A 10,000-nucleotide genomic window follows, 5' to 3' on the forward strand; every position below is an offset into this window, starting at 1 on the left:
ATGTTAAAGTCACGACCGTAACATCTTCAGTTCCCACGGCCTGCTCCCGTCTGACCTTGTAGCTCAGTCCGTTTAAACTCCGTTTAAAAATTATAAGTGCTACACGGCCAACGTTTGTATAAAAGTAACCTTTCCTTATTCTGAGACTAGGTTGTTATGCAAGGCTTACAGCGCGACCGAATGTTCTCTGCATTTTCTACTCTTCTATTTTCTATGCGACATCAAAAAGCCTGTTTTTTCTAACTCATTCTTTATCTATCTGGTACCACTTTCAGCAAACAAATTGCAAACGCTTGATTTACTTCATTGTCTTGTCGTTTGACCTGTAGCTGCGGTGACGTATCTATGGCAACCTCTGTGACTTCAGTTTGTTTGCAAGGCGCTCCCCACGTGCCGATATTTGTTGGCAGCGCGAGAGTCACTAAAGTAACTAAAATGGATGGCAAAATTGTTGTAACATCTCACCCAGGTTTCGGATACTATTACGATATCCAAACCGGTGACAAAATAGTTTCTGCAATTCCTGATCTCGGGGTAACACGAAGAAGCGTGTTTGATGAGGTGAAAACACCGGCTTACAAGTAAGTAGAGAGTTAATCTTACAGCACCGATGTTAGTTCAAAATAAATTTTGTATGAAAATTTTGGCGGCAAAAAGATGCGATTAACCGGAACTTAAACTAGTTTCTTTGAGAGAAATCAATTTATAGGCCTGGTTCCTCAATCTGTGAAACTTTTTTTTTTCCAGATCTACAGTACAGTTATAATTGTGCTGAATTGCAGCCCTTCAAAATGTAATGAAGTGTAAACTAAACGAAACTATTTGTAATTGCCTTTACTGTACACAAACTGATAAAATTGAATGAAAGAGATGCGAAAGGTATATGTCCGTGTTATCAGGTCTAGATATGAAGGTTTTTGGTCGAAGGTCAAAGACGAAGGTCTGTTGATTTCAAAGGTGTTGTTCATGAAAATCCAATGATTCGCGTAGATCAAGTCTATTTGCCTGAGAAGAATTAAGTTGAAAGGAACTAACTTTGCTTAGGTTTTTGTTGAGACATTCAAGAGATTTATTAAGTCCAGAACGATAGGAAAATATGGGAATCAAACTTTAGGGATAGAAAAGCGAAGGATCGAAAGTCGTGAAATCGGAGTTGTTCTTATTAATATCGGCTGGAACTAGCTATAACACCAAACGGAGTACAAATCAGGATCTCAAATCATGGAAAATACGCCGGAATAGGAAAAAGCAAAATAATTGCTTGTGAACAACAAAAAAGTTTAACTGAAAAATCAGGGAAAAATTAAAGTAAAATTCAATCCGAGTGGGTGGAAACTGTAGTACATCGTACACAGTTTGGTTTAACTCTTTTTGGCAAACAATGAAAAACGAAATATCCAGAGAAGATTGAATGGAGATTTTTAGACTGTTTTTTTTTTTTTCAATTTAGACTTCACTGATTCACTAACATGTTCTTGGGAACACCTTTTTTTTCATGCAAAGCAGCGAAGCTTTCTCGAATATATAGAATGAACCTTTTTTTGCCTTCTTAGCTCGGCGGCGTGACGAATAATAACTTTCGGGCTAAATTAGTGTCACAAATTCACGTTTTAAAGAAAAAAATTATAATTTTTTTGTTTTTTCAGAACATGAGACCTTGTAATGTTCAGATTTTAGTTTAACGATATGGCCATCTTTCCTAACAAAAATTCATACCAAAAAATTTAAATAAAAACTAAAGCGAAAGCGAAACTTTCCTTCCCTTGGGAAGCATACAGAGCCGGTCTTTTGTGATTTTAAGCCAGTTTGTTTTAGCAAGCATTATATTAAGAATCCTCATTAATCCACCTATCCAAAGCGATTTTTTACATCTGAGAATTGACGGGAGTTTAATTGCTTGCAAAATATTTACAGCTCAGAAAGTTATAAAATAAACCCAAAGAAGTATTTCTGGTGAATCGCTTAGCCTTAAATTTGGCCGCGTTGCACGGAATCAATTTATTGTTTCGTACAATTGTCACTTAAGACTTCTCGTAAGCTCACGGGAAATATCATGTACAGACAAGAAGAATATGTCATTTTATGAAAACGAGAAACAGAGGAGAGCAGAGTGGTTACAATCTTGATAGTACTCGCTTTACGCCAAAGTGTCCTGGTTCGATTCCGGGACTCGGCGTTGTACGTACACGACGGTGGAGTTTGTTGGTGTTTCTATTCCATCATTTGAGCTTTAATTAACAATTATTCGCCGAAGGCGAAGGCGAAGTTATTATCGGTGAATATTCACCGATAATCACTTCGCCTTCGGCGAATAATTGTTTTAGTATAAATACACAGGTGATTATTTCAAAAAAGAGCAAAAAAAAAACATTTCAACGCAAAATCATCTTCACTTACAGTGGCAAAACGACTACTGGCAGCCATTTTGTCCGTCGAGGTGATTATCGGCTGATAATCCGAGATTGCGAGCAAATGAGAGCGCGCGATTTTGTATTTATACTAATTTGATTTAGTTTGATTTCCAGTCTCCTCTATTGATAGAACAACTGTGCGCGGCTACAGAAGCTTGAGGCTTTAATAAAGGTATCATTATTTATAATACATTTGCAGGAGACAACACAACGTGTTCCGCGATTTCACGATTGGGCGTTCATCACCAGTCTGGAGAGTGAGCAATGCTGCAATGAAAGCCTCTCCGAATGAACGTTTGACCCGCTTGTCACAGCCCAAGGGATTTCACGTGGAGTACGAACCCTGTAGACCAGTTCAAACCACTGTTTCCATAGCAGCACAAAAAGCGTCTGCTTCAGGGAGAACAGAAACCCTCTCTCTTCCAAAACAGAGGCCCAATATTGTGGAACGGGAGTGGATTATAAAGAAGGGGGCGCTTTCATCGCGGGCCTCGGAGAGACTGCAGGAACTTGCTCATGCTAAAGGAGTTCCCTTGGGTTATACCCCCGATAAGACTAGAGTATGGGAAGTTTCTAAGGCTGCTTTAAAAGCAAAGGCCTCGAAACGTATAGACGATTTAGCTTTACCAATAAAACGTGAAATAGCAACAAATTTACCAAACCCTGATGCTTTTGAAGTGAAAAAAGCTGCACAAAGAGCGAGGTGTTCAGAGAGAGTTGCTGAATTGGCGCAGCCGATTGTCAGGGGATACTAGAGGAAAAAATTGGACTACTTTGGGCAATCATAAATTAATCTTACTGTTAGTTCCTTTTCACTAATTCATTGACCTGCGCATGTATTTCCTTTTTACCTTGTTGACAAGTTTACCCTTCAATAAAACTTGATTCTTGTACTGATTTTTGCATTACCGGCCCTCTTCTTCTTCTTCTTCACAATCTCGTTCCCTCGTTGAGGCAGTGTGGCCCAGTGGTTAGGGCGCTTGCCTTAAGATCCGGAGATCCCGGGTTCAAGACCCGCTCTGACCACTCGTTGAATTTGTTCCTGGTAGTCCCTGGTTCAACTTCCCGGCTGCACTTGTAAATAGCCAACTGGTTTGCTTCCGGCCAGTTGGGATTCTTAACAGTTGTTGTTGTGTTCTGTTGATTGTGTTTCATTGGCCCTGAAAAGCCCCTATGGGGAGCGGTCAATTAAGTATGTATGTATGTATGTATTTATGTATGTATGTATGTATGTTTGCCAAACCTCCTTCCTGGTTGGCACTTGCTTCCGTCACTCAAAGTGACGGCATTTTAAAGACGGTGCCTACGATTGTTATTGCGCATATGTCATGCGCATTATGCACATCTCGAGATACTCGGATTTCCTATGGGTGGTGCTTATTAATACAGAGATATTTTTGCTCGGTTTAAAACTATGCAAAGAAGGCAGAACTAAACAAGTGATCTTGGAATCCAAAGAGAAAATTGGGGGTAACCACGCATTTTTCAGAGATAATGAAGCTGCGTGGTTACCCCCAATTTTCTTTTTGGATTTCAATAACACTTGTTAAAGTGCAACTATGATAAAAATCATTTCCTTTTTTCCCTCAGATTTTGAAAGCGTGTTCGCTTAACACCTAACTGGCAAAATTTTGAGCTTTGGTTTTGTCCAAAGGCTGTTTACTTTGAGTGTAACTTTTGGATTTCACGGTCCGCCATTACTCACGTTCAAAATTGACCGATTGACCCTCAGAGGGTTGGATCTACGGAAAATGACGTCATTTACTCTCTAGCTTAAAATTTCAGCGTGTAAACGCAATTTATTATATATCCAAAACACGGGTAATGAAAGCGAACCTCCTGTGCTGCATATTAATTCAGCCGCGTACACACGCATTGCACGTCATTGTCTCCTCGACCCAGCTCTCTCAAGATTTTAAAGTTAGTAATGGCGTACCAATCGTGTCTTTTTAAAATCAGAACTTAAAACTTGGGTCACTTAGTGTTTGGTTAACATAGTTTTGAAATCCAAAGAAAAAAAGGAATTGTTTTTTTGGTCGTAGTAGCACTTTAAGATCTGCATTTCCCACATATTCAGTAAACCGCGCAAAAATACCTTTAAATTAGTTGGCACCATCCTTAACTTAACTTACAAGACATACGGTCTGCCTTAAGCGTTACCTTAGTTTGGACAGAAAAGACAAGATTTACCCGGTACGGCGATTCCAACCCAGGTCACCAGCTATCGACCTACTAACGCAGCGAGCGATGGAATTAAGGGCTAAGTACCTCAAGCGGTGATGGGAGGAAGAGGCGCTGGGAAAGAGGGTGTAAATGGACGCGTCCTTCGTTCCTTAACTTGGCTCGATTTTCTTCTTATTTTGTGGCATCATATGGTATGGTAAAAAAAGAGAAGGTCTACGGTTCATCCCCACTCAAGAAGATCAACAATTAGGAACATCTTTATGACTGGAAACTAGCCAGTAGGCTTCTGCAGATTGTGCTACGAAATTGTCCTAAAAAAATCCTTGAAAGTTCCACAAAATTGCTTGAAAATCAAAAAAACTTTGCTTCTAAAAGTTGTACACAAAAGAAACAGCACAAAGCAAGATATAACCTATTTTAAACACTATAGTTTCTAGCAAAATTAAAATTGTCTAACAGTTGCCTATGCCACCTTAATGATTTGAATGACCTCTCAGATGTGACACAAACTCAATAAAAAATTAACAAGCAGTTTTGTTGCATAATTATCCGCTGAAATGATGGATGACTAGCTCAGTTGTTTACCGCTGGGACTTGGGCCGAAATCAAAAATCGCCCAATTTGGTTTCGGTCCGAATTATTCGGGAAAAACAAATTCAAAACACGTTCTTCCCTAGTTTTCAAAAGAAATTTCCGAAAATTATGCTTTTGCCGGAGACAATTACTTGAAGTTGCTGGGCCCATCAAAAGTTGCTCCAAACAACAACAACAATGTTTATTACATACTTTACTATTTTCACATTTCTCCTAATACAATTTGTTTGCCGTCCAAATTTTGCATAAGCCGTTGTCTTCAAATGCTATTGGGACACTGCATATTCCCAAGAGCACTTGATGGTTTATGCAAAATTTGGGGTCATATCAAACAAGTTGTATTATGGGGAATGTGAAAATAGCGAATGGGTACGAGTCCTGACTTTTCACGTGTTGCTTAAATTGTCCAGAGAAGTGCGAGAGGACCACTTCTCCATTTAGTTCGTTTTGTGTTGACTTTTCTTTATTAATTATTATCAAACAATCATGCAATCTACACTCTCGTCTTGTTTTGAATGTTTTGCGAATGCACGACCCTTGCAGGACCCGTTTCTTGCATTTCCCGCGCACCTGTAACCATAGAAACGTAAATAGCCAGAAAGCAAAGAACCGTCACAATATTCAAAGGAGATACACTGAAATTTCTCCGTGTTTTTAATTAAGCACTTGTATCCTGTACTGTTGGGCCTTATTCTAATACACTCCAATGAGTACAGATACCTTTCCTTGTGCTTTCAAGAGGCATGTAGAACAAAGAGCAATCGACGATCTACACTCAATTAGCGAGAAAGTCCCAATTCCGAGCTGGAAAAAGCCAAAACCGCTTGATGGTGACAAGGCTTTCCAGGATAGCGAAGACGATTTAGGTACTCTTATGCACAAGTTGTTTGTTAATGGGAACGATAACATACGCTGTTCAAGCTCCAAGACGCCACTGTGTGCATGGCAAATCTGCATATCGGCGAAACAACACACGGGTGATTATTTCAAACACGAGGAAGCACTTCTCGCGACGAAAAAAAACATTTCCGTTTTTAGCAATGAAGCAGTTCTCTTCACACCACCCCGCTGTTATCGAAGCAACCTGATTACGACAGAAACCTCCCGAAACATAGCCGAGCGTTTCAATGTGAAACAAACAAGAGCTCAGAGTGCGCCGTTGTATGTCGAAAAAAACGAGCATTTTCAAGATGGCGGAAAACAAAAGTCCCCTCTATACTCCTTCAAGTTTTACCACTGTAACCTCAGTAGTTATCACATCAAGAGCTATTGCGAACAAATAACCAACGTTAGTATTAAAAATCACATTTATTCGTGGTTGAGAGAGAACGCAAAGATTCTGAAAGCGAAAAAATCATCGGTAAAGAAAAGTGCAACACAAGCTACATCTACTGCCATCCCTAAGTCCTCAATTCCAATGAACACATTTCGCATTTCAAAGCATAAAAGCGCTAGTTATCCTGGCTACTTAAAAGTAGGACCTTGTCCGAGATTGTCTGAAAAGGAGGAGGTGAAGAGGGCCGATTCTAACAAATGCAGTACCAGCCGACAAAGTGAAAAACAGAAAGACAAACTCAATATGGCGAGACAATTACAACTCGAGCAGAAACGCCGTAGAATGGAAGTAACGACCATCGCGTCTTTGAGATCTCACAATAATCACCCATTTCGTGGAAAAAGCATTTCTCCTGACCCAGGTTGGGATGAACATGCCCAAGCTAACTCAAGAACTGAAAACAATGAGGGGCCGCTTAAAAAAGTTCAGTTGAGATGGTGCAAATGTTCAGATTCACCTCGAGTTGTGCCTAAACCGAGCGGGCGAGTTCATACTACCAAAACAAAGGTACGTTAATCTTTATTCAGGGCCACTCAACGGATACTTTCCGTAGATTGTTTTTTTCAGGAGGGCTTAGAGAAGCTGGAGTTTTCATTCAAAGAACGTTACCGAAAGAAACAAAGACAATAAAATAAGAAATAAAGAATATGAAACAAAAAAACTAACAAACAGCTAAACTGGTATCACAACCATTCACAAGTACCCAAAGCCGAGAGCAGAGCGGGTTTTTAAATTAAAAGGCGATCATCGTTGCCTCACCGCCATAAATATTATCCCAGAATGTTCAGAGAAGAGCAACGCTGAAACTACATAAATTAATACTCACTCATATTTTTTGCTTTGAAATAGAGTTGTTTTGTTCCTCCATCAGCTTAGGGCACCTGTGCTAGGATTTTATTTTATTTTATTATTTTTTTAAGAATAAAGCATCTCACACGTCAAAACGTACACTCCAAAGCAGTTCCGCCCGCAAATAGCCAACGCTAATCATGGCAGTCGGCCTAAGGTAATAGCAGTCAGGTAAGTATTTTAAAAACTAAATTACTGTTTACAAGAGGTAAAAGAAAATTACTTAATTTAATAAGTGAGACTTTTTAGGAAAGTAAATTGAATATTGCAAGATAGCAATGTATATATTAGTACACACTGCCGGGTGTCAACAATTTAGCAGTTACAATAGATAAATAAATAAATAAATAAATAAATAAATAAATAAATAAAATGAAGAAGCATTTTGCTAATAATGTGCAGTTACTAAAACCACGTTTTTTTTTTTGTACATTTTAAAGGCAAGAGCTTTGGGAGTTTGCACAAAGTCCACTATAAAGTCTTCCAAAAGCAGTACTGGAATTCCTGTAAGTAAACTGATATATGTCTTGTTAAAGATGACGCTCATCCTTTGGATTTCTTAAAATGAACGTTTGGATAAGTCTCCTGCCATGGGTAAGCCTTTTGCACATTTGACAAAGAAAGGCTAGTTTGAGTCTTGCAGGTTGGCTGGGGATTGGAAACAGAGTCGGGAAAAAATGTTCTCAAAACCACAAAATCGAACCATATCCTTTGTCAAAAAATTGTAAGAATGCCACCCCTTTTCAGCTCTGGCAGTATACAGAACAACTGTCACCTTAAACTGGTTTCATGGTCTAGCTGCCACAATGATATTGTCCAGAGGCTTAGATCCAACAGAGCGTCTAAATTAGTAAGTAGATGGTTGTAGGTATCACTCCTTTCTTAGCAGTCCAAAACAAAAACATTGCAAGGCCATCCCCTTTTTTTTTCTCCGTTTCGCGTCGAATGCATTTCCTGATATCGGGTCGGTCGGTCGGATTGAAAAAAAAAAAAAAGCCTAAAAAAAAATCATAAGCATTCTCGGAATCGGAGCCCTGGTACCCCAGCATAATAGCTGTGGAGCCAGGAAAACAACAAGACATGAACCCAAAATCAATATGGCGGAAAGTTGGTGAAGGTTGTTGCAAAATTAAGACAGCGTGAAGAAAAGGGTCAACCACCGAAACTCCTATGCTACATAAAACGGCTTAAAAACGTCGTTAGCTTTTTTTTTCTTTGTTTTGAAAATGCCAAAAATTTGGGTCGGTCGGACGACACGAAACGGAGAAAAAAAGGGGATGGCCCAAGTATAATTCAGATCTTAAAAATTGAATATGTGTGTAACATTGGTAACAATTAAATTTGATATGTGTACGAAAATCTGATTCAGTCCAAACTCTTAGTTACTGATCATGAGAAATTTTTTAATCCAAATACCTTCCCTTTCCTTGGAATCGAAACCCATTCCAAAAGATTGAAGCATAAATGAGGCCTCTAATTGGCCCATGACGTCACTGGATGTTTTCATTTCATTTTTTTTTTGTGTGACTGCATGCTAATACTAGAGAGCAACAAGAATGCCAACCCTTGGTGAGAGAGAATTTCTACGCATAACAACCCCAAAGCCCATCATTTGCTACCAGAGTCAAACACCGAGCGATTTTGATGAGACACCAGGATTTTCTCCAAGCAAGAGTTTTGAAATAAGCCCTGTGAGAAGTCCAGTATCCTCTGTCTCAGGTTCAAGCCTTCGAAACCAAGTCGTTGCTGACTTCATTGCAAAGCGAGAACCACAAGCAGTATTTCCAAAGAACAGCAACTTTCAAGCATGTATCACCCCATCAAATTACTCAAACAGCAGTATGGAAACAAATCAAAGTAGAAAAAAAGACGCATCCTCTACGGATCCGGGTCAGAATATAATAGAAGAGAAAACTTTCACTGGGAAGCGTGTCCAGAGGGCAACATCAAAGCCCTCTATTCCAAGAATTGGTCCCTTCATTTCGGGATAACATGAGTGAAATGGAGAGAAAGCTACCCAATAAAGTTTGAGTAATTATCAGTTAAAACTTTTTTTTTTTTACCTGAACTTGTTAATGGTTGAGTTAGAAATGACCCGAAGTTAGGAGGTGTTTACATGAGAAAACTCGCACCGGCGCAAGTTTCACAGAGAGGTGACTTCTTGTTACATGATGACTAGGTGAATCGTATCCTGTTTACCTGAAGGCACACCACATATCGATAAAATACAAGCGTGAATCCAAATTGCAAATATGGCGTCTATCGCGAAAAGTACGCATGTGCTCCCCGTTCCGTCCCACCGGGAGGCCGATTTCACACCAGAAAGAGTGGTCGTTCCTCCTTTTCATGATACTGTTGCGAGATTTCGCGTCGGGACGAAATTTTCGCTCCGTTGCAGCAAGCGGAGTGAACTCGCGCCAGTGCGAAAGTCGCTCCGGTATCATGTAAACACCCCCTTAGTTGTATTTACACCTATAAAAAAATACAGCACTGTAATTGGAGGTGGCTAGTGGTGGATGTCCACCTCTAGCCACACCCTGCGAGCAGAGCCACTTTTATCTCTTTCCTTCATACACGGTACAAAGCATATGTACCGTAAGGAAAGGCTCTGCTTGCAGGATGCTCT

At 39.7% G+C, this 10,000-nt stretch overlaps 1 protein-coding gene across 1 annotated transcript; it reads left to right on the forward strand.

The window, feature by feature from the left end:
• The first annotated feature begins 435 nt into the window (after positions 1 to 435).
• LOC137979405 (sperm microtubule associated protein 2-like) lies at positions 436 to 3,296 on the forward strand. Its single transcript, XM_068826664.1, has 2 exons — positions 436 to 581; positions 2,611 to 3,296. The coding sequence occupies exons 1-2, from the start codon at positions 436 to 438 to the stop codon at positions 3,164 to 3,166; spliced, it is 702 nt and encodes a 233-aa protein (XP_068682765.1). The 3' UTR covers positions 3,167 to 3,296.
• The last annotated feature ends 6,704 nt before the right edge of the window (positions 3,297 to 10,000 follow it).

This window comes from Montipora foliosa, chromosome 1, assembly GCF_036669935.1.
Source record: "Montipora foliosa isolate CH-2021 chromosome 1, ASM3666993v2, whole genome shotgun sequence".
Lineage (NCBI taxonomy): Eukaryota > Metazoa > Cnidaria > Anthozoa > Scleractinia > Acroporidae > Montipora > Montipora foliosa.

Excerpts from the sequence above, each read along its gene's own strand:
- LOC137979405 (XM_068826664.1), top strand. The coding sequence starts at position 436 with ATGGATGGCAAAATTGTTGTAACATCTCACCCAGGTTTCGGATACTAT. Across the intron at positions 582-2,610 it reads GTGAAAACACCGGCTTACAA|GAGACAACACAACGTGTTCC; the intron begins GTAAGTAGAGAG and ends ATACATTTGCAG.